We start from the raw sequence: 24788 nt of genomic DNA, 5'->3' as shown, positions 1-24788 counted from the left end.
GGTCCACCCTCTCATCGGATTTTTATTGCGAATAAATGTCTGAACGATTTGGAGCTTTGCTGCATCAATTTTTTTCCAGAAACTGTGAGAGACCTCCAGGTGGACACCGTTCGGAAAATTAATATGGCTTTCAGGGACGATTTTATGGGGATCATGCAGATTAGGAGGGTTAGTCGTTCTACTGTGCCGCTGTTAAAGGACGGCCCACAACTGGCTGAGAGCGCGGTGCGCTCCCAGCGCCGATCGACAGTGCTCAGGACCCCGCTGAAACAACCAGATCATTTCCCATGAAGGATTTGTGATCCGGGACCGTCGTCTGACTTTCACAAAAAGGCAGGAGAACGTGGACATCAGCACTTTTTCGGCACATTCCACTGTTACAGGAGTTTTTTTCATGGAAAGAAAAGCGGAGGGACGCACCACGGAGCCGTTCATTACGCGGGACAAAACCACCTCGGTGTTGGTCTCACAGGACGGCTTTCAGGTGGATTTCAGATGGATTCCGGTTGCTTTTCAGTCGTGTGATTATCCGATTGTGATTATTCATGAGCTGGACATGCCCCAACATGTCCTGGAAGGCTTCATCACGGCGTTGCTTTGCGCCATGCGGCTCCACCGCGACGCGCGGAACTCTGCTCCTCTTTCCATTTCAAAAACTCCCATAATAGTGGAATGTGCCTTTCATTTCTAAACTGGACGCTGTCTTGATCCGGTATGTCGTCGCACAGGAATTGTGAAATGACGTGGACATCAGCACATTTTCAGCACATTAAGACAGACGTGCGGAGGAGTTCCACAAAAAAAAAACAAAGCTTGAAGGTTTGCAAGATGTGTTTCAAAATATTTGAGACTTTTTGTGTGTTATGCACCGTTATTCTGTTTGTATTTTCAGCCATATTTGGGAAAACATCAAAGAATGTCAAGGATCAGTGGCGCTCTGACTTTCATGCAGAGTTTGCACGGTTACACAGCCTTCTGTGAACAGGTCACCTGATTAATGTCCATGCTGCTGTCACAAGTCAGCGGGCGAGCCGATGTCAGGTCGTTGGACCCGAGGAAAGTGGAGATGACGCCATTCCGGTCCACCTTACGGATTGTGGTACCATCGACGAAGTAAATCAGGCCATTTTTGTCCATGGTGATGCCTGTTCAGATCAGGTGGGGGGGGGTGGGGGGGTGGGGGGGTAGAACAAAGGAAAAAATGACAGCACGAAAACATGGCATTTCTGCCTGCATGACTCTGTGGACAGAACACGATGGATACATGTGTCAAATTTGCCTTCCCATTATTCAGGTCACTGCAAAAAGCACAGCCATCAATAATTCACAGGCTGCTTTTCTGCTATTAAATAATTTCTCAGGCAGAAGTGGGAAAGCCTGTATTCATAAGATATATGTGCACTTGCTGCGCCATGCAACCTGACTCTCTAAAATGGGACCTCAGAGGTAGTTGGAGGGTTTGGGGGATGGATGGGGGGGCGGGGTGTCAATGAGAAAAGCGATGCATTTTGGAAAGTTTTTGACATCAGCGATCATCAACAATCTGTGAACCATTTGAAAAATGAATGAGCGAGTGAGGGAGCAGAAAAGATGGCTTTTGAAGACGTTTGGATGAAAGGGGTGAAAGACAAGCAGTTGCCATGGTGACAACTGTGGCTAAATTGTGTGATTGATTGTCAGCTCAGAGTTGTAAATTGCAGCACCAACAATTCGTCCAGAACTGGAAAACACATTAACAGGCTGCTCGGACCAGCACCTGTTTGGTTTCTGTTAAATCACATCTCACGTGCACAGAGATCACCTCCCTCATTGACTTTTTTTCTCCACTGCAGTGTTAAAGGTGCAGTCCTGAATATGATTTTCTTCAGCACCTCTATAATTTTATTCCTTATTATTCAAATAAAGGATCTGCAGTAACATATCATCAATATGATAAAAAAATCCTCCTGTTCTGGACATAATTTAGGAATTTGACCCAGGTGGTTTAAACTACAGCAAGAAAACGCTGCAACATAATTTTTGTGGCGACATCATGGATGGCAGGAGAGACTTTTCTCACCTTCGAATAGGAAAGTTGATCCAGTGCCAGAGCTGCCAAGTCCACTTATACTTTCTTTTAAGCCACAAGAAAATATTACATGTTGCAGTTTTTTGGGGTTGATTTAAAAAATGTGGGAGTTTGACAGGAAAATCAGACTTTTTTCCTTTTTTAAAACATGCACAGTCACTTCTTTCCCCCAATTCATGGTTTTAGAGTATCCCAGAATCCTTTGCGCGCTGGGGAGGGAGGCCTGATAGCTCAGCTTAATGCTAACTTTAACATTGAAAATGCCATAGACATACTAACGCGTTAGCATCGGTCCCGTATTTAAGTTATAAAATACATCTATCAGCTGTTTCAGAAGACAATAGCAGGGAAAAATGAAGATAAAGCGAAATAAAACGAAGAACCAACGAAGCAGCAGATCGAAGATTGAAGCACTGCTTCACTGGTTCAAGGTTCAAAGCAAAGCGGCACTGCAAAAACAGCTGATTATGCAGACCTGCTGCAGGGTCTGTAATCAATGTAGAGAAATGATCATTTTCCTGACAAACACCCCCAAAAACATTGTTAAGCAAAAAGGCTATTGATGTCGATGGATCAAATCATTTCTTAAGGATACCCGAAAAGAACCGGTTCCCGACACACAACCCTAACAGCAACACGCTTTTTTTTTTTATAAACTACATTAAGACTCCTATTTATCTTAGTTAAACACCTAAATACATATTTTGGTTGAAACTCACCTCCATAACAACACAATGTTGCAACAAGTTGCCGCAAACGCTTGTTTACACTGCAACGAAATCTCGGCCTCCCCAGCGAGAACATGATTACGCTCACGATTGACACCGTAAGGCGTCTACATTAATTAATATTAATAACATCAGTGCTTGAGTATAAATTGGTGCTCCTCCTCCCTCCCAAAAAAAAAACAGGTTAAAATGTTATGAACATGTTAACATTAAGGCCGTAACAGGATATAATACTGCTGGTTTTAGGCTCATTTATGAAGCATGTCATTTGTGTCATGTGAGCTCTGGCAACACTGGTCACCGTCAGCATCATGGTGCCGGAGAAATGCGGTAAACCTTCAATTGCAACTAAAAGTACCAAAAAATGACAGAAAATCTAAGGCGAAACAAAGCGACAGATAGAGCTAGTAAAATAAGATTCCGCTGGGAATAACTGCGGATAAGAAATAAACATTTTTTACACAAATGTTTTGCCGGATATCTGCTAGACCATGAAGGCCACACTTATGTAGATCCTCTGTGGTAGTTGTCAACACTAAATATTTGTTACAATTCTAATGTTTTTACTTGCCAAAATGAGTCAGTTTCATTAGATTCTACAGATATATTTTCCTTGTTGGAAGTGCGAAATTCCACGTTTCCATCAACTCCAAATACATGCACGAGTGAATTCAATATATGTCATAAATTCCCCTAAACGAAAAGCCTGATTTTGTGATGAACACCAGAAATAAAAGAACTTTATCATAACTATATTTCAACACCAAGTAAATTTTACGTTTTGGAGAAAATCAAAGAGAACTGCACCTTTAAGGGTCTGAAGAAACAGAGCTGTTGACACATGTCTGTGTGGATGAAGGAAGTTTTTGTTTGTTTGGGTTTTGCTTTTTTTATTTTTGTGGGGGCATTTAGAAGGTTCTGAATCCACTTTACTGCAGCTTCACCTCAACAGTCTGATTTCTTCTTTAAAAGCTTCTGTGGAAGGTGAGTGCTATGGTTTGACCCGCGGCTGCGTCTGCACTCAGACTGCTTTCTGCTCAAACACTGACGAGCTCCGGGATCCCGGCAGCCCTGCCTCCACTGTGCATGTGTCATTTGCGACCACAGCAGCGCATCTGAGATTGTCTCTTCACCCAAAGTGATCAAATGGCTTAATGTGATTATTAGCCATCAGATGATGAAGGTAAAACCTCTTAAGTCATTCTAAAGTTAGTTTTAAGCAGAAACGAGGCGAAATTCGGTGACACTTTGAAATGACGGACGTGCAGTGAACGCATCAGCTAGCAGCTCGTGTAGCCGCGGCACTATGATTGCTTCCTCCGTCTTTTACTATGAAATAATGCGAAATTTATGTGGAAATGATTGTTGTACAAAAGCTTCAGATATCTGTCACTGAGATAGATGATGGCTGGAGTGCAGTTTGAAGCAGAAACGAGGTGGTAATCCGTGAACCGCGGCTAATGATGAATGTGCAGTGAAGGCAGGGCGGACGGATTTTAAGGGGGGACCGTTCAGTCTGCGACACCAGCCGCGACTCCAGCAGGGAGCTAGATCTCTGACCATCTGAGATTTCGGCACAGACTAAAAGTGTCACTGTTTGGTACAGCAGCAATCTGCGTCCCTGTTGCTGTGGTGAGCATCGTTTATGTGTTTGTCAGGAAAATAAGCTGCAAGTCTGCTGCAATATTAAAAAACTGTACATATTCTTAATGGTAGGAGCCAGCTGTGACTCACTCACTCACACGCTTATCTTCAACCACTTACTCCAATTAAGGGTCGGGGGGCTGAAGCCTATCCCAGCAGTCATAGGGTGTGAGGCGGGGCACACCCTGGACAGGACACCAGCCTGTCTCAAGGCCACATGTAGACAAACAAACACATTCACACCCACCCATGGGGAGAACATGCAAATTCCACACAGAAAGGCCACAGGTGGGAATCAATCCCTTGACCTTGACCAGTACTAACCACTAAGCCACCGTGCTGCTGTGTGCTATGATTCATAATATAGTAATATATACAGAGACATGGTGGGGGGGTGTAGTTCACCAATGTCAGACAAGGAGGAAAAAAAAAATTACAGCCATCTGTTATTTCTCCTCCACTCTCAGCTTCCACCCACTCTGTCATTAGCTGCTCCTTGAGATTGGTTTCAGTCAATCCCGTATGACTGAGCCGAAGCCGAGCGACTTCAGCCGGCACGCGGAGCGAACAACAAGTCACTCATAATACATTGTCTCAGCTCCTTCATCCACGAGAATTCATGGAGAAGTGTGCAACAACGTCCACACGTCCACGTGCAATTTGAATGTGACCAGCAGGTTGCACGTGTTCGGCAACAACACGTGGATAAGCATCAAAGGCCTTGACTCCAAACACTCACAGCCATTTCCAATGCAGGGAAGATATAAAAGTACAAAAAAATGGCACATTGTCCTTCTCTTCACTTCAGCTAAACACGTGATGGTTTCATTATGGTTTGGTTTCTTTGTATGACATTCAGTAAGATTACACAAAAACTATAGGGATAATTTTCATGACACGTGGTGGAGGGGTGGAGCACGGGCTAAGAAAGGGCCTGTTAAATTTGGAGGGGATTCAGATCAAGGGGTGCATTCAGAATGAATGCATTTTTCTCCACGTTACCACTTTTGTATATATGAATTTTGCAAGATATTATGAGAACATACACAATCTGATTTTGATCAAACTTGGCAGCACTACAAAAAAGGGGCATCTGAAAACAAGATAAAAACACTAACTCTGAGGGAATTGAACTTGTATGGACAGATAATTTCACTTGACAAGATGTCTTAAATTACAACTGTAATTCAATAAGCATGTCGAAGACTTAAAATAAGAAATGAATCCTTAAAACAAGATAAATTATGTGACACTTCTAAATCTGATGTTTTTTTATTATTTTATCTTGGTACAGTGCAAATGGTTATTACCAAGATTTAAAAAAAAGTGTTATATAATTTCTTATTTCAAGTGTTCAGCATGCTTATTTCGACATTTACTTTCTAGACCTCAAAAACTAAATGTGTGCCAAAGGGGGGGAGGAGGAGTAACAGGAAGACAAAGATCAGGAATGAGAGGAACAGTCGTAGCCAGAAAACCAGTATTGATCATTATTATCACTTTACCGGGGCGTTGCTAGGCCGGTTTTGTCGATTTACGTTGACGCTATCTGGCTATACCTACCCGCTGTGCGTAAACAAATGATGTCATAGCGCGCAGCCCAAGAACTGTCCGCGGGGGGGGGCGGGACTATCCGCAGAGGAAAAGATGAAAAGGCGAGAAGTGTGTTTTGGTCCGAATATGGATATTCCGGATGATTTTCTCAATGGATAGTATGACAATGAACAGCAGCTAAAGCAGCCAGCTTGATAAGAGCGCACTGCCGAATTTGGAGAGCAGCGCGCGCAAGGCGACACGACAAAAGTTAAGTGAGCCAACTTTTTATGTACGCGTTACGTGTTGTACATCTCAGTAAAAAGTGATGACAATGCAAATAACATGCTGTTGTCGTGCGGTATGCATTTTTCTGAGTCCCTTCGTCCATCCCGTCACCCGCAATGACAGCTGTCATTTTGGGCAACTGGGCGTGGACGTCGGGCCTCCAAAAGCATGTTATTGTATTAGTATGTCTGGTATTTATATTGTGTATTTATACTGCAAACTGCTTTTCTTTTTTTACTTTCACTTTTGATACTCTGTGTACTTCTTACCCTGTGTGGTGCTATACAATGCTGCTGGAACCTCAATTTCTCTTATGGAGTCTTGCCAAGGGATCAGTAAAGTTTTGTCTAATCTAATCTAAGTGTTGGCACTCAGTCCCATCATGATTTCCTGTTATTAAAATTGTAAACATCTGCTAAAGAGAAACAGCAAAGACCCTTCAGGGGTCGTATAGATCAGTGATTCTCAACCGGGGTGCCGCGGCACCCTAGGGTGCCGTGATCGATCGTCAGGGGTGCCGTGGGTAGGGCTGTCACAATTATTACAATATTCGTCAATCGCGATTATTTCTCATATTCGCGATTATTTTTCATATTCGCGATACCGTGAATGATTTATTTTATCCACAAAGCATAACACGACTCAGAATCTGACGTCATTGTGCTGCAGCCTCGCTCTCGTCTTAAGGCGGGACAATAACAAGGAGGCTGACGGCCGATTAAAACAGTGCCGTCTTCTTCAAAAGCCGTCTAAAATGCGGAGCTGTCAGTGTGTGTGTCTGTGTCTGTGCCTGTGGCTGCAGACTGCGAGGGAGGGGGTGGGTGAGGGAGATTCCTGAATGCAGGCGCGACACGTTCAGTGGGCAGCGAGCGCGGAGCAGAGAGAGGATTTTAACCCGAGTGAACATGTTAACAAAATGAAAACGTGAAGCTGCCTTTACTTCTCTCTGAACTTTCTCTAAAGGTGTGATTCTGCCGTTACCATCCTGTTCACACCATGTGCGTGTCGTATGCTGAATTTATGAGATCATGAGATGAAATAAACGGTCAAATAGCTTTAAAAACATATTTAAAAAATGAGAATATATGAATGAACTGAGCCACAAAAAAAAAAAAAAACCCTGACATGGAGAAGCTGTGGTGATGTTCAGATGCACAGATCACAAAAAGCAGGTGAGAACTCTGAACTTTAACAGCTGTTACTTTCCAAAGGTATTTATTTGTTCAATATGGGCTTAATGCAGTGTTTAAGCACAAAACGTGACTGATGAGGAGAAACAATTTCAGAAATGCAACAGAAACAACCACAATTCAGAAAAAAGTTGGGACTGTATGTAAAATGAAGATAAAAATAAAAATGTTGCACCATTCCCAGTTTCTCCACTCACCGAAGCCAAACGTTCTTCCAGAGTTGTGTAATTATACTACAATAGTAGAATATAAAGAAGGGAAAAATAAAAATAGACAATATATTCGTCAATTGCAATTATTTGTCTGACAATTAATCGTCTCCAGAAATTCCTAATCGTGACAGCCCTACTCGAGATCAGAGCGCAAAATGCTTGAGGATTTTCGAAATGCGGTGTTTTCTGTATCGATTTTCTATTGCGATAATTGGGTTTTGTGCAAAACCAGAGGTAATAGAATTATAATATTATTTTGGTTGGTGGTGTGCCGCAGGATTTTGTAAATATAAAAACGGTGCCGCGGCTCAAAAAAAGGTTGAAAATCACTGGTATAGATAATACGTATAGATTTAAAAAAATTATAATATTGTGGAAAACCTTAACATTTTGGTCAGTTATTTCAGAAAGAGAAAATTTTATCTATTCTGGACTCATTACGTATAAACTGAAATACATCGCTTTTATTTTCATTTCGGCGGCTTTATCTGATTGTAGTAGTTAACGGGAACTAGGCCTTAATTTGAGACAAAAGTTCATTATTCCCAGTGGTGGGCACAGCTAACCAAAAAGTTAGCTTCGATAACCATTAATCAGATAACTGAAAAATTACCTTTTATGACGATAAACCGAGAAACTGCTAAAAAATTTATCTTTATTACAGATAACTGATAACTGATAACTATTAGTATTGATTTGGACGTGGCCACATCAGATTACACTGTCGGCTTCTAATAAACCAGTTTCACTTTAAGCGCTGCAGGAGCTGCTGGGTGAATTCAAGGATCACAAACACAGAACACATGAAAAATGAATAAATAAAAAAAATAAAAAAAACCCAAACACTGTCATCTTTCAAAAGCAGTAAAACACACAGTGGTGGGCACAGATAACCAAAAAATGAACTTCGATAACAGATAATCAGATAACTGAAAAGTTATTTTTCATGAAGCTAAACCGATAAACCACCCAAAAATGTATCGGAAGCTACAGATAACCGATAAATTCCAGTATTGTCTCCGGTACACTTGCAACTATTAACAAGCTAATTTTGAGTTTTAACACCACGATCGCTTCTGGAAGCATCAAAGGTGATGACAGACCCAAACAATGAGTAAACACTTCTGTCTTTGTGCGCCCTGCTGGAAGCTCCTGTTCGTTACATAGCTTCCAGCACAGAAGCAGCTGAAAGGAACAACGAAGCTCAACTCTACTTAATAACAGCGCTGCCGTCAGGCGGAGGTCTTGAAAAATAAAGCAGTCCTGACTTATGGTTTGGTGTATAAATAAAATTAATACTGATAGAATAACTCCATTATGTCAGTTCTGTCATTTGTACAAAGTTATAATATAACATATATCTTTTAATGTTGAATAATGCACTAATTCTGAAGTTTTGTAACAAATACAGACAGATGGCAAATCATTCTGGGTAACATGTGCCTCCGCTAACACTGATTGATTGACTCATTCATTCTATGTAAACCAACATGTTAATGTGAGGTGTGTTGTGTGTTGGTGTTTACAGATAAATGTGCTTTTGTAAAATATGCCATTTTTTATTTGTAAAAAAAAAAGAGGCATTTTCAAAAAAAAAAAAAAGCCAAGTTGTAATTAGATAACCGTCTGATATAACCGGTGTCAAAATAAATAGAACACTGCCATGATCTACTGGTGCCAGATGTTCAGTACTTAAGCTGGGTTTACACTGTGTGAGTTTTTGCCCTTTTTCAGATGGTTTTTCACACGTGCGAGAATTTTTTGGATTGCGCCGTTTCAGGTTAATCGCAAGTCCTGCATCATGTAGTATACATGGAGTAACGAGCTGCATTTAACACCTCACGACCACCTCCTGACTGCCAATCGTATGGTCGGATGAAAATCAAACCTGTTAGTTACCCCCTGGCAGATCCCGAGCAGCCGGGAAAGCAGGCCGACTGGGTGACTGTGAGGAGGAAGCGTAGCCCTAAACAGAAGCCCCGTGTACACCGCCAACCCGTTCACATCTCTAACCGTTTTTCCCCACTTGACGACACACCCGCCAAGGATCAAACTCTGGTTATTGGCGACTCTGTTTTGAGAAATGTGAAGTTAGCGACACCAGCAACCATAGTCAATTGTCTTCCGGGGGCCAGAGCAGGCGACATTGAAGGAAATTTGAAACTGCTGGCTAAGGCTAAGCGTAAATTTGGTAAGATTGTAATTCACGTCGGCAGTAATGACACCCGGTTACGCCAATCGGAGGTCACTAAAATTAACATTAAATCGGTGTGTAACTTTGCAAAAACAATGTCGGACTCTGTAGTTTTCTCTGGGCCCCTCCCCAATCAGACCGGGAGTGACATGTTTAGCCGCGTGTTCTCCTTGAATTGCTGGCTGTCTGAGTGGTGTCCAAAAAATGAGGTGGGCTTCATAGATAATTGGCAAAGCTTCTGGGGAAAACCTGGTCTTGTTAGGAGAGACGGCATCCATCCCACTTTGGATGGAGCAGCTCTCATTTCTAGAAATCTGGCCAATTTTCTTAAATCCTCCAAACCGTGACTATCCAGGGTTGGGACCAGGAAGCAGAGTTGTAGTCTTACACACCTCTCTGCAGCTTCTCTCCCCCTGCCATCCCCTCATTACCCCATCCCCGTAGAGACGGTGCCTGCTCCCAGACTACCAATAACCAGCAAAAATCTATTTAAGCATAAAAACTCAAAAGAAAAAATAATATAGCACCTTCAACTGCACCACAGACTAAAACAGTTAAATGTGGTCTATTAAACATTAGGTCTCTCTCTTCTAAGTCCCTGTTGGTAAATGATATAATAATTGATCAACATATTGATTTATTCTGCCTAACAGAAACCTGGTTACAGCAGGATGAATATGTTAGTTTAAATGAGTCAACACCCCCGAGTCACACTAACTGTCAGAATGCTCGTAGCACGGGCCGGGGCGGAGGATTAGCAGCAATCTTCCATTCCAGCTTATTAATTAATCAAAAACCCAGACAGAGCTTTAATTCATTTGAAAGCTTGTCTCTTAGTCTTGTCCATCCAAATTGGAAGTCCCAAAAACCAGTTTTATTTGTTATTATCTATCGTCCACCTGGTCGTTACTGTGAGTTTCTCTGTGAATTTTCAGACCTTTTGTCTGACTTAGTGCTTAGCTCAGATAAGATAATTATAGTGGGCGATTTTAACATCCACACAGATGCTGAGAATGACAGCCTCAACACTGCATTTAATCTATTATTAGACTCTATTGGCTTTGCTCAAAAAGTAAATGAGTCCACCCACCACTTAATCATATCTTAGATCTTGTTCTGACTTATGGTATGGAAATAGAAGACTTAACAGTATTCCCTGAAAACTCCCTTCTGTCTGATCATTTCTTAATAACATTTACATTTACTCTGATGGACTACCCAGCAGTGGGGAATAAGTTTCATTACACTAGAAGTCTTTCAGAAAGCGCTGTAACTAGGTTTAAGGATATGATTCCTTCTTTATGTTCTCTAATGCCATATACCAACACAGTGCAGAGTAGCTACCTAAACTCTGTAAGGGAGATAGAGTATCTCGTCAATAGTTTTACATCCTCATTGAAGACAACTTTGGATGCTGTAGCTCCTCTGAAAAAGAGAGCTTTAAATCAGAAGTGTCTGACTCCGTGGTATAACTCACAAACTCGTAGCTTAAAGCAGATAACCCGTAAGTTGGAGAGGAAATGGCGTCTCACTAATTTAGAAGATCTTCACTTAGCCTGGAAAAAGAGTCTGTTGCTCTATAAAAAAGCCCTCCGTAAAGCTAGGACATCTTTCTACTCATCACTAATTGAAGAAAATAAGAACAACCCCAGGTTTCTTTTCAGCACTGTAGCCAGGCTGACAAAGAGTCAGAGCTCTATTGAGCTGAGTATTCCATTAACTTTAACTAGTAATGACTTCATGACTTTCTTTGCTAACAAAATTTTAACTATTAGAGAAAAAATTACTCATAACCATCCCAAAGACGTATCGTTATCTTTGGCTGCTTTCAGTGATGCCGGTATTTGGTTAGACTCTTTCTCTCCGATAGTTCTGTCTGAGTTATTTTCATTAGTTACTTCATCCAAACCATCAACATGTTTATTAGACCCCATTCCTACCAGGCTGCTCAAGGAAGCCCTACCATTATTTAATGCTTCGATCTTAAATATGATCAATCTATCTTTGTTAGTTGGCTATGTACCACAGGCTTTTAAGGTGGCAGTAATTAAACCATTACTTAAAAAGCCATCACTTGACCCAGCTATCTTAGCTAATTATAGGCCAATCTCCAACCTTCCTTTTCTCTCAAAAATTCTTGAAAGGGTAGTTGTAAAACAGCTAACTGATCATCTGCAGAGGAATGGTCTATTTGAAGAGTTTCAGTCAGGTTTTAGAATTCATCATAGTACAGAAACAGCATTAGTGAAGGTTGCAAATGATCTTCTTATGGCCTCGGACAGTGGACTCATCTCTGTGCTTGTTCTGTTAGACCTCAGTGCTGCTTTTGATACTGTTGACCATAAAATTTTATTACAGAGATTAGAGCATGCCATAGGTATTAAAGGCACTGCACTGCGGTGGTTTGAATCATATTTGTCTAATAGATTACAATTTGTTCATGTAAATGGGGAATCTTCTTCACAGACTAAAGTTAATTATGGAGTTCCACAAGGTTCTGTGCTAGGACCAATTTTATTCACTTTATACATGCTTCCCTTAGGCAGTATTATTAGACGGTATTGCTTAAATTTTCATTGTTACGCAGATGATACCCAGCTTTATCTATCCATGAAGCCAGAGGACACACACCAATTAGCTAAACTGCAGGATTGTCTTACAGACATAAAGACATGGATGACCTCTAATTTCCTGCTTTTAAACTCAGATAAAACTGAAGTTATTGTACTTGGCCCCACAAATCTTAGAAACATGGTGTCTAACCAGATCCTTACTCTGGATGGCATTACCCTGACCTCTAGTAATACTGTGAGAAATCTTGGAGTCATTTTTTATCAGGATATGTCATTCAAAGCGCATATTAAACAAATATGTAGGACTGCTTTTTTGCATTTACGCAATATCTCTAAAATCAGAAAGGTCTTGTCTCAGAGTGATGCTGAAAAACTAATTCATGCATTTATTTCCTCTAGGCTGGACTATTGTAATTCATTATTATCAGGTTGTCCTAAAAGTTCCCTAAAAAGCCTTCAGTTAATTCAAAATGCTGCAGCTAGAGTACTGACGGGGACTAGAAGGAGAGAGCATATCTCACCCATATTGGCCTCTCTTCATTGGCTTCCTGTTAATTCTAGAATAGAATTTAAAATTCTTCTTCTTACTTATAAGGTTTTGAATAATCAGGTCCCATCTTATCTTAGGGACCTCGTAGTACCATATCACCCCAATAGAGCGCTTCGCTCTCAGACTGCAGGCTTACTTGTAGTTCCTAGGGTTTGTAAGAGTAGAATGGGAGGCAGAGCCTTCAGCTTTCAGGCTCCTCTCCTGTGGAACCAGCTCCAAATTCAGATCAGGGAGACAGACACCCTCTCTACTTTTAAGATTAGGCTTAAAACTTTCCTTTTTGCTAAAGCTTATAGTTAGGGCTGGATCAGGTGACCCTGAACCATCCCTTAGTTATGCTGCTATAGACGTAGACTGCTGGGGGGTTCCCATGATGCACTGTTTCTTTCTCTTTTTGCTCTGTATGCACCACTCTGCATTTAATCATTAGTGATCGATCTCTGCTCCCCTCCACAGCATGTCTTTTTCCTGGTTCTCTCCCTCAGCCCCAACCAGTCCCAGCAGAAGACTGCCCCTCCCTGAGCCTGGTTCTGCTGGAGGTTTCTTCCTGTTAAAAGGGAGTTTTTCCTTCCCACTGTAGCCAAGTGCTTGCTCACAGGGGGTCGTTTTGACCGTTGGGGTTTTACATAATTATTGTATGGCCTTGCCTTACAATATAAAGCATCTTGGGGCAACTGTTTGTTGTGATTTGGCACTATATAAAAAAATTGATTGATTGATTGATTGATTGATTGATATTCTGGTCGGCCATCGTGAAGGTATCCCGCTGCTGAAGCGCTACAAGCGTCCAGCCTCTCGCACTGTGCCTCTGCAAACACTGGAGAGAGCATAACAGTAATCATCTCTTTGGGAGAGCAGCTTCTGTTTCTTTTTCCCCCTTATTCTTCAACTCATGTAAAGTCTTGTAATGTTTTTTTTTTTTAACTTTGATGTCTCCCATCGAGAGTTTTTGTAAAAAATAAGAAGTGTAAATTAAGTTTGAAAAAAAGCTTCAGTTTACCTTTTGCTTCTGGAAACACGAGTCCGACATGGTTTTTGAACGTACAGTGTGTGTGAGAACATAAATCAGGCACTCTGAACTTTTACACCGTGCGGTTCTGTCTTACAGTTTGAGCTGGAACCGAGTACAGTGATTGAAAATATCATACAGTGTCTGCCCAGCTTCAGGTCGAATACTGCCACGAACACTACTGGCCAGAAGATGGCAGAAGAGACCATGAAAACTTGCCAAAACAAAATTCCAGATAATCTGTGTCTGCTACGTTTAAGATGCGTGGAATTTAATAAACGCAAACACAATAACAACGTCTATAAACCCAGAGAATCTATTTACAAGAGTTTTAGGCACTAGAGTTTAATGCTGTTGTCCATGTTGAGCCTGATCAGAGCATCTCAAATGCATTTCTCCTGTCATGAACGTACTGAGATTACCTTAACCTATCCATAATGCACTGGACATAGCATGTCCACACTAAAACCTTAAAAATTAGGGCATTACTTTAAAACTAAAACATATATCTGATATTTTCATTTTATAAAACTTCAGATGTGACGTTAATTTTAAATAACTTGTTCGAAATTAGTTTGATTAAAATTTGAACCATAAGTTAAAAATGTATGCCTCTGGATGACTTGGGTGATATTGCTGGCGTATCAGTATGGGGTTAAAAAAGAAATGAGTTTTTTTTGTGACCAGTTCTCCTTTGCCTGCAGAGGATACAGCAGTTTCTTCTAGAAGCAGCTTTCCTCTGCTTGCAGAGGCTAGAACTACACATCTGCTACAAAACATTTAACAGGTAGATGCTCAACTGATTTTAAATTGTATAAATGTTTGTAGCTGTTCAGCTTTGTTTACAACATTAACGGTCTAAAAAATATCAGACAAAAACTTATCAGAAGATAATTACTCCGATAATGGTTTCCAAAGTTATCTGAAACGATAATTCGATAATGAAAACATTATCTTCATTAATTAGCAGTTATCAGATTATCGGAACTGTGCCCACCACTGAAAACACAGTAGAAGTCACAGATTATCTCAGTATTAGATGCACCATCATTTACGAGCTAAAAGCTGCCGCTTTTTTTCACATGCATTGATTGTAAAATACACGTAGTAAATATAAATTCTTACCTGTTAGTTTACCTGTTCTTACCTGTTAGTAAAGCGTCCTTTAAAAAAAAATCCAAAATAGTGTCTAAATGTGAAGAAAGGTCCCTCTGTACACACAGCTGAGCCGTGAGAGCTCCTCTTCCCCACCGAGTTTTGGCGATTAAATTACAGCCACAAAGAAATAAAATAAAATATAATAAATTAGTCTGTTTTGTTTTTGTGTTGAATGGATGACTCACTGTAACATCCAAAGTGAACCTGAACTACACTACCCACAATGCTCCCTGCGTCAACAGGCCAATCACATTTTGCACTTAATGATGGCATCATCAGCAAGCAACAGGCAGCCAGTCTGCTACAAACACACAACAGATGGACTAAAATGTTTGATTTTAGGGTTTACAAACGTTTTTGACCGTTCAACTTTACTCACTTTACCAGCAAAAAAAAAAAAAAAAAAATGTTATCAGACTGAAAGTTAGAACTAAATTTATTGGGAGATAATTGGTCCAATGATGGTTTAAAACTTATCTGAAAAGCTAATCCACTAGCAAAACCATTAGCTTCAATAATTATCTGTTATCAGATTCACTGAACTGTGCCCACCACCGATTATTCTATAACAAAAAAAATATGTGGGTAGAAAAAGTAAGGCCAGGTTTTGTGCTGTTTCAGCCCTGTATCTGAATTGTGTGCGCGTTTGTTTTAAACAGTACCTTTGGGTCCAGTGAGGGACGCCTCGGGAGCTTTGCCTCCATCTCCGCAGTGGTTCTCATCAAAGGGCAAACAGTGTTCTCCGGTTCCTGCAATCACCTCCGCGTTAGACTGCAAATCTTTGGCTCCACTTAAGCTTTTCGGTCGGTAGATCCTCCGGGAGTTGGTGTCTGACACATACAGCTGCCCAGTTACTGGATCCATTGCCAGGTAGTAGCGGTGAGCTGGATTGTTACTGCATTCAGGATAATAACTGTTATTTAGTGTAAATGTAGACCTGTATGGTTTCACTTTTTAGTGCAACATAAGAGTCCTTCAGGGGTTCATTTACTCATAAAATATGATCTAAAGCAATAACGTCTTTAAGATTCCACCAACAACTCATAAAATCCAACTGATCTTAGATGAAAAACAGTTTGATTTCCCACCTGAATAAAGGAAAGCAACTTTTATTAACTGCTCTGTATCCTAAAATGCTCCCAATGATCAACAGCAAGCCGTGCATAACATCTATTATTGATGTGTAATATTATTACCGCACCTTAAAACAAATAATTTTTTCCTTTGCGTCAAAACATATGAGAAGAAGTTGATCCTAACGTTCACTCAGGTCGTGTTTGTGCAGTATAAAATAAACTGTAAATAACTAATTAATTTGTTTTATCTGACCTAAAAATAAACCTTATTTTCAACTTGAAATCAGTCCTAAAACTGTCATCTGTGTAGATAATGAAGTGAAGAAAGCAAAATGTCTATTTTTAATGTTGTGGAAAATGGTGTGAAGAACTTCCACAGCAGGAAAAAAAGTGTAAAAGAGACGGTGAGACAAAGAAAGATGAAAAGAAGGGGAAGTGAACAGAATTCTACAGGATACAAATGCTGTGGGTTTTCCTATTACAAGGCAGAAATGACAAGTTGTGTGCCGCATCATTGCATTTTATATCGCTCCCCTGTGGGGTGAGGTCTCTTAAAATTACTAAAACGACCAGCTTATGTTAACAACTCTCAACAACTGATGCTGTTGCATCTGGTTATGCTTATTTGTTTTCGTTTAATAGTCTGATAATGGATGTAACCTCTGCTGAATAACAAAGCTAATGTTATATTACCAGGAAATGCTGTGTTTTCTTTCTCTCAAAATTAACCAAATATTTCTCCTTTAAAGAAATATTGGTGTTTTGATGATATCCTGAAGAACAACACCTCTGCTACATCGAGGCGACAAATGATCCATACAGATCCCAAATCTATCACTAAATCATCTCTTGCCATTTTAAAGTTTGCAGGTTGAACAGCGGGACAAGGTGCTTGGCTACCACTGTGCCAGTGTTTCCCAATCCTGGTCCCTGGGACCCAAAGCAATGCACACCTTCCATTTCTCCAAGCTTTACCTACATAGAAAGAGCCACATCAGGTGCGGTCAATGGCTGCACAGACTTGACTGACAAAATCTGGTCTGAGTAGATCTGGGACAAATGGAAATGTCCAATAATTTGAGTCCTGAGGACCAGGATTGGGAAATTTGTTTTCTGTAACTTCCCTCAGAATAGTTATGTACAATATAAGTAAGGAATAAACAAAACTTGTTTCAGCAATTATTGGAATCACCTCTGACTGGAGGTGGGGTGAGTGAGTGTGTGTGAGTGTGGGAGCAGAACACACCAACGGGCTTTGACTTGAGGGATCTGAGCATTATTCCAGACCTGCTGCTTTAACTTCCCTAAAATGAGCATGTCTGGGGAAAAATTATGGAAAAGTATCATTGGTCCAACGGACATTAATCCAAGCCCGAATGTCAACACACTTTTGACATTCGGGCTTGGAAAGAAGAAATAATCAGTCCTGTCTAGATCCTGAAGCTCATTGGTATGGTGTTTATCCCTCGATTCCCTGGCATGAAGTGGATGAGAGATAATGCCCTCCTCACTCAACACAGGCTACTTCCCCAGCCAAGGTCGGCGTCGCCGACCGAACGGTCCCCCTAAAAATTGCCCGCTTTTTTTGCATCTGCGCATGCATCATTAGCTGCATGTCACGGATTAAATCTTCGTTTCTGCTTCAAACTGCACTCCTGCCATCATCTGTCTGAGTGACAGATACCTGAAGATTTTGGACAACAGTCATTTCCACATAAATTCAGCATTATTTCATCATAAAAGCTGCACTCTCCTCTTCACCTCTCTACCACACTCTCCATTACTTTGAACAGTTGACCCCAAATATTTAAACTCATCTACTCTGCAGCTAGAGTACTGACGGGGACTAGAAGGAGAGAGCATATCTCACCCATATTGGCCTCTCTTCATTGGCTTCCTGTTAATTCTAGAATAGAATTTAAAATTCTTCTTCTTACTTCTGGAGCGCCTTGGGGCAACTGTTTGTTGTGATTTGGCGCTATACAAGAAAAAAGTTGATTGATTGATTGATTGATTACTTATAAGGTTTTGAATAATCAGGTCCCATCTTATCTTAGGGACCTCGTAGTACCATATCACCCCAATAGAGCGCTTCGCTCTCAGACTGCAGGCTTACTTGTAGTTCCTAGGGTTTGTAAGAGTAGAATGGGAGGCAGAGCCTTCAGCTTTCAGGCTCCTCTCCTGTGGAACCAGCTCCCAATTCAGATCAGGGAGACAGACACCCTCTCTACTTTTAAGATTAGGCTTAAAACTTTCCTTTTTGCTAAAGCTTATAGTTAGGGCTGGATCAGGTGACCCTGAACCATCCCTTAGTTATGCTGCTATAGACGTAGACTGCTGGGGGGTTCCCATGATGCACTGTTTCTTTCTCTTTTTGCTCTGTATGCACCACTCTGCATTTAATCATTAGTGATCGATCTCTGCTCCCCTCCACAGCATGTCTTTTTCCTGGTTCTCTCCCTCAGCCCCAACCAGTCCCAGCAGAAGACTGCCCCTCCCTGAGCCTGGTTCTGCTGGAGGTTTCCTCCTGTTAAAAGGGAGTTTTTCCTTCCCACTGTAGCCAAGTGCTTGCTCACAGGGGGTCGTTTTGACCGTTGGGGTTTTACATAATTATTGTATGGCCTTGCCTTACAATATAAAGCGCCTTGGGGCAACTGTTTGTTGTGATTTGGCGCTATATAAAAAAATTGATTGATTGAATTGATTGATTGACTTCTACTCCTTGTAACTGCACTATTCCACTGGGCTCCCTCTCATTCACACACATGTACTCAGTCTTGCTTCTACTGACTTTCATTCCCCTTCTCTACAAAGCATATCTCCACCTCTCCAGACCAGACTCAACTTGCTCTCTACTCACTACAGATCATAATGTCATCTGCAAACATCATAGTCCATGGGGACTCCTGTCTGATCTCATCCGTCAACCTGTCCATCACCACTGCAAACAAAAAAGGGCTCAGAGCTGATCCTTGGTGTAATCCCACCTCCACCTTGAATGAGTCTGTCATTCTGACTGCGCATCTCACCACTGTCACATTATTCTTGTACATGTCCTGCACTACCTTAACATACTTCTCTGCCACTCCAGACTTCCTCATACAATACCACAGCTCTTCTCTTGACACCCTATCATAAACACACAATGTAACTCTTTCTGGCCTTCTCTGTACTTCTCCAACAGTATTCTCAGAGCAAACATTGCATCTGTAGTGCTCTTTCTCGGCATGAAACCATATGTATGACTCTGAAACTTGGAAAAACGAAAACATTTTTCTTTCCCCCCAAAATGAAACGTGCTGTATTTCTTTACAAATTACATCCTGAAGTGAAGCACAGCTGTAAGAGCTCAGCTCAGATGTATGGAAAGACATTCATGCCAATAATGTCTGAAAGGAAATGCTTTTGACAAAAACTAGATTTTGTTTATTCCTATTTATGTCCAGAGATCAAGGATCCACCATGTAGAGCATAAGTGTCAAACTGATTCCAGAAAGGGCCAAGAGGGTGCAGGTTTTCTTTGTAGCCACCAACTCCACCAGGTGATTTCACTGATGAACTCTTCCCACCTGCTCCAAGTGAGGTTCATCAGTGAAATCACCTGGTGGAGTTGGTGGCTACAAAGAAAACCTGCACCCTCTTGGCCCTTTCTGGAATCAGTTTGACACCTATGATGTAGAGTTTATTATGTCCAAAGTTTAAGGCTCCAGAGACCAATTTCATATTTATTTACTTTAAGACTCAATAAAATGTTCAATTTCAAATCAATTTCAATTTAATCGGCTTATAAAGTGCCAAATCACAACGAAATCTAAATATACTAAAACAAATACATCAACAATTGTACACATATCACAGTTGTGACATGTGTACAATTGTGATGTATTTGTTTTAGTATATTTAGTCATAGACATGATGAATATTGTTACCTGCTGGACTGTTTCTAATTTTGATTGGTATCAATGGAAAATGTCTTCTGTGAACTGTCTGTATCTCAATATATTATTATTAAGAATATATCCAATCATATTTGTATTGATTTTATCAATTGAAAAAAAAAATATATAGATTCAGGTATAATTGAAAGATTTTGGCAATAAATTTGATCCTGTTTACAGTCAATTTTTGTTATAGTGTTGTTTTTTTAGGACATCATATTTATACAAATAAGAAGTGTTCACTATGGTCCATGAAGTATAATAAATATATTAAAAGACGTGTGACAGTATATGTTGCACACAAATAAAAGAATGAAGATTATTGAATAACAGGACACGTATGATTATCATTGGGAAAAAATGCATCTGTCAGATTTTCACTCTGGATCCAGCCCTGCACTCCTCAGGCATTCTCTCACTTTCCAAGATTTTATTAAACAATCTGTTTAGAAACTCTACTGCCGTCTCTCCTAGACATTTCCATGCCTCCACTGGAATGTCATCTGGACCAACTGCCTGTCCACTCTTCATCCTCTTCATAGCAGCCCTCACTTCTTCCTTACTAATCTCTTGTACTTCCTGATTTACTCTCACCACATCATCCAGCCTTTTCTCTCGCTCATTTTCTTTATTCATCAGCTCTTCAAAATATTCCCTCCACCTTCTCAGCACACACTCCTCACTTGTCAGCACATTACCATGTGCATCTTTTACCACCCTAACCTGCTGCACATCCTTTCCAGCTCTGTCCCTTTGTCTGGCCAATCGGTACAAGTCCTTTTATCATTTCTTACTATTCAACATCTTGTACAGCTCGCAATATGTCTTTTCCTTTGCTTTTGCCACTTCTCTTTACACCGCATCTCCTTGTACTCCTGTCTACTTTCTTCATCTCTCAGACTATCCCAAAACATTTTCACCAACCTCTTTCTCCTTATGCTTTCCTGGACCTCTTTATTCCTTGTCTTCCTTCCACTGTCCAGATGTCATACCTAGTACTGTCTTAGCTGTCTCCCTCACCACATGTGCAGTACTTTTCCAGTTGTCCAAAATTGTTTCCCCTCCAACCAGTGCTTCTATCACTTGCTCGCTAAATTTCACACAACAGTCTTCCTCCTTCAGCTTCCACCATCTGATCCTTTGTTGAGCTCTCACTCTCTTCTTCTTCTTTACCTCTAAAGTCATCCTACAAACAACCATCCTATGCTGTCTAACGACACTCTCTCCTGCCACCACCTTACAGTCTCTGATTTCTTTTAGCTTGCACCTCCTATAAAGAATTTAGTCCACCTGTGTACACCTTCCTCCACTCTTATATGTTACCCTGTGCTCCTCCCTTTTCTTAAAGTAGGTATTCACCTCAGCCATTTCCATCTTTTTCGCAAAATCAACTACCATCTGTCCTTCCGCATTCCTATCCTTGATACCGTATCTACCCATTACTTCCTCATCACCTCTGTTCTCTTCACCAACATGCCCATTGAAGTCCGCTCCTATCACGACTCTTTCATGCTTGGGCACACTCTCCACCACCTCATCTAACACACTCCAGAAATCTTATTTCTCCTTCATCTCACAACCTACTTGTGGGGCCTATGCACTGATGATATTCATCATCACCCCTTCAAATTCCAACTTCACACTCATCACCCTGTCAGACACTCGCTTAACCTCCAACACACTTTTAACATACTCTTCCTTTAAAATGACCCCAACACCATTTCTCTTCCTGTCCACACCATGGTATAACAACTTGTACCCACCGCCGATGCTCCTGCTCTTACTTCCCTTCCACTTGGTCTCTTGCACACACAGTATGTCTACATTTCTCCTCTCCATCATATCAGCCAGCTCTCTTCCTTTACCAGTCATACTACCAACATTCAAAGTCCCCACTCTCATTTCCACCCTTCTAGTTTTCTTCTTCTCCCACTGTTTGTGGAAACGTTCTCCTCCTCTTCTTCGTCAAGTGGATCAGTGTCACTAAAGAGCTCAAATCAGAGGCATTTATGGTGAAAACCAGTTTGCTTTACAGTACATTCAGAAACATAGCTTGGCTAGTTGCCATTGAGCCTGATGGCGCCTCAGTCAATACCGGTTGGCTTTGGGAGTGGATAATGTGACAGCAAAATAAATGTGGCAGTGAAACATCTTTGCACAATGATGGACCTGGAATCATAAATCCTGACAGCTATTATGAGTCAAAGTAAAAGCTTAAAATACATTCCTGCTATCACATTTCTATAAAAAATTCAGCACCACATACATTAGTAGCCCTTTCTTTTACAGTCAACCTGCAGGGAGTGGATAAAATACATGCAGCAAATGTACAACATAATGCAGTCCAATATAACAGCCCTGCAATAAATATTGCATTTGTGAAGCTTTTAATATTCTGTATTTTAGAGCCTGTGTTTTGCGGTTTTAAATCAAATACTCTGTCTCCTCAGTGCACCAACACAATATAATACAGCCCTACCTCAAGCTATCACCTCCAAAATTACCTCTCAGCACTTCTGTGGCAAAAACCAAACAGTGGCCTCATGACTGTTCTCAGATCATCATGTTCATCTAGATTTCATCACAGCAGCTCAATCACATCTATCCCCAAATATAGCCCAGCTGATAGTGTGGGCGCTAGTCATCGCCACACTAGGCTGAGTGTTTTTGGTATAGGAATGGGGCCAATTAGAAGAGTGGAGCCAGAACACACCAAGGGGTCAAAACAATGTAATCTGAACAGTTTGGGGTTGTTGGCAGAATTGGTGAATAAATAATGAACCAATTTTGATGGAAATTGATGGAACACTCGAAGGTGAATGGAAACTAATTTTGGAACCATAGGGTGCATTAACAGTATTGAGTTCCGGGAAACAAGGTGGATGGTGGAGTGGAGACAGGAAAAATGAATGATTAATCAATGATTCAATTACTTAATTACAATGATTGATGAATAGTGTTGAGTTTTATTTTTAAGTCCAAATTCTCTGATTTGAGCTTCTAAAATGTGAATATTTTCTGGTTTCTTTACTAAATGCTTGACTCTTTTCGGACAATAAACTGAATATCTTTGGGTTGTGGACAAAGCAAGACATTTGAGGATGCCAACCTGGATTTTGGAAGACGCTGATTGACATTTTTCATAATTTTCTAACAGACCAAACAACTAATCGATTAATCAATAAAATAATTGAGAGTTTAATTGATTATGAAAATAATCATTAGTTGCAGCCCCATTTTTGTTGGAGAATTTTCTAACACTGCAAGATTTACCAAATCAATTTTCTAAACAACTACATTGTAGTGTACATAGGCCAGACCTCTTTGCACCCCCCAGACTGAAACCAAATTGTCCAAAACGATGCAATTTCAGAGTCATTTTAATGGCAAACAGTTATTTGTGACCATCTTGGGCAACATTTTGAATTTAAAACGCACAAATGAAACCATTAAATAATAAAAATAAATACTGCACTAGGAGATTACAAAATATATATTTAAAGTACAGCAGGGGTCACCAGCCCTGTTCCTGGAGAGCCCCTGGCCTGCATATTTTCTTGATTTTTTTTTTTTTATAAGTGGTGTCGTCCAGCTTGATTGGCTGCCTGGGAGTGGAACAGGGAGAGTTAGAAAACATGCAGGGCAGGGCTCCCCAGGAACAGCATTGGGCACAGCTGATTTATTATAACTATGACCTTTTTATCAGTGTAGACATCCTCATTTTTTTTTTTTTTTTTTGGAAAAAGAATTAGAAGTTGTAAACTCAGGTCACTGTTGTTTTCTTTCCTTCTTCTTTAAATTACTTTTTAAAGCCATTTTAATTCATTAGTATTGTTCATATTGCAATCTCATTTTGTTGTTGTTGTTGTTGGTCTTTTGGCTGCTTGGTGTCACCACAGCAGAAGGAACACAGATCTTGTATTTTAAAATGTTATTTAAACATTGGACACCTGCTTTTATTTTTTCTTTAAGTTCTTTTTAAAAATGGAAAGCAAAGTCCTACCCCCCCACCCCCGCCTCTCACACATCTTTTTTTCCCCCAATTAAAAAAAATAGGTTGGTGACTTACAATTGTGATCAGATCCAAAGTTTTGTGATCTGTGTTCTTGTGGAATAATTTTGAAAATTACATCTTTTTGCTGTTGTTGTTGTTGTTGTTTAAATGCATTTTAAAGGAGAAAAATCTCTGACTGCCATTTTGGATGCCATCTTGAATATCTGGGTGGAGGCCCATATATGTTTTTGCAAACATCTTGATGGTGTTTTGGGGTTATCTAGGGAATCTAAAAAAGGTGGTGTGGTTATTTCTTGGGAATGGGGTGGGAGGTTACAATGCCAGGGAAGATGAAAATAGAAGAGTGGAGCCAGAATATTATTCATTTTTCCCAAATTGCAGAATTGGGTTTAGAAAAGAAAACCTACAGAGGGAAAAGATCATTTCAAGCACTAACAACTACACCTGCTCTTAATTTCCATGATGCAGGCGATAAGATTATTTTCTGCAACAAGCCCAGGGATGTCCAAGAGGTTGAAGACATAAGCAAACCAAGCTGCTTTGTCCGTTGATCTGGTGAAACAAAATTCACTACATTTTAATCAGTCTGTCCTCATTATGTGTGTTTTCAAT

General features: G+C 40.5%; 1 protein-coding gene across 1 annotated transcript in view; it reads right to left on the bottom strand.

Annotated features, from left to right (window-relative positions):
- si:dkey-237h12.3 (teneurin-3) overlaps window positions 1-24788 on the bottom strand; it is a 515809-nt gene that overhangs the window by 39951 nt on the left and 451070 nt on the right. Inside the window, 2 exon segments of the mRNA XM_034182118.1 lie at window positions 991-1145; window positions 15810-16042. Coding sequence (XP_034038009.1) covers window positions 991-1145; window positions 15810-16042 — 388 coding nt within the window.

This window comes from Thalassophryne amazonica, chromosome 11, assembly GCF_902500255.1.
Source record: "Thalassophryne amazonica chromosome 11, fThaAma1.1, whole genome shotgun sequence".
In the NCBI taxonomy this organism is placed as follows: domain Eukaryota; kingdom Metazoa; phylum Chordata; class Actinopteri; order Batrachoidiformes; family Batrachoididae; genus Thalassophryne; species Thalassophryne amazonica.
The sequence above is the reverse complement of the archived record's forward strand: the minus strand, read 5'-3'. Positions and strand labels throughout refer to the sequence as shown.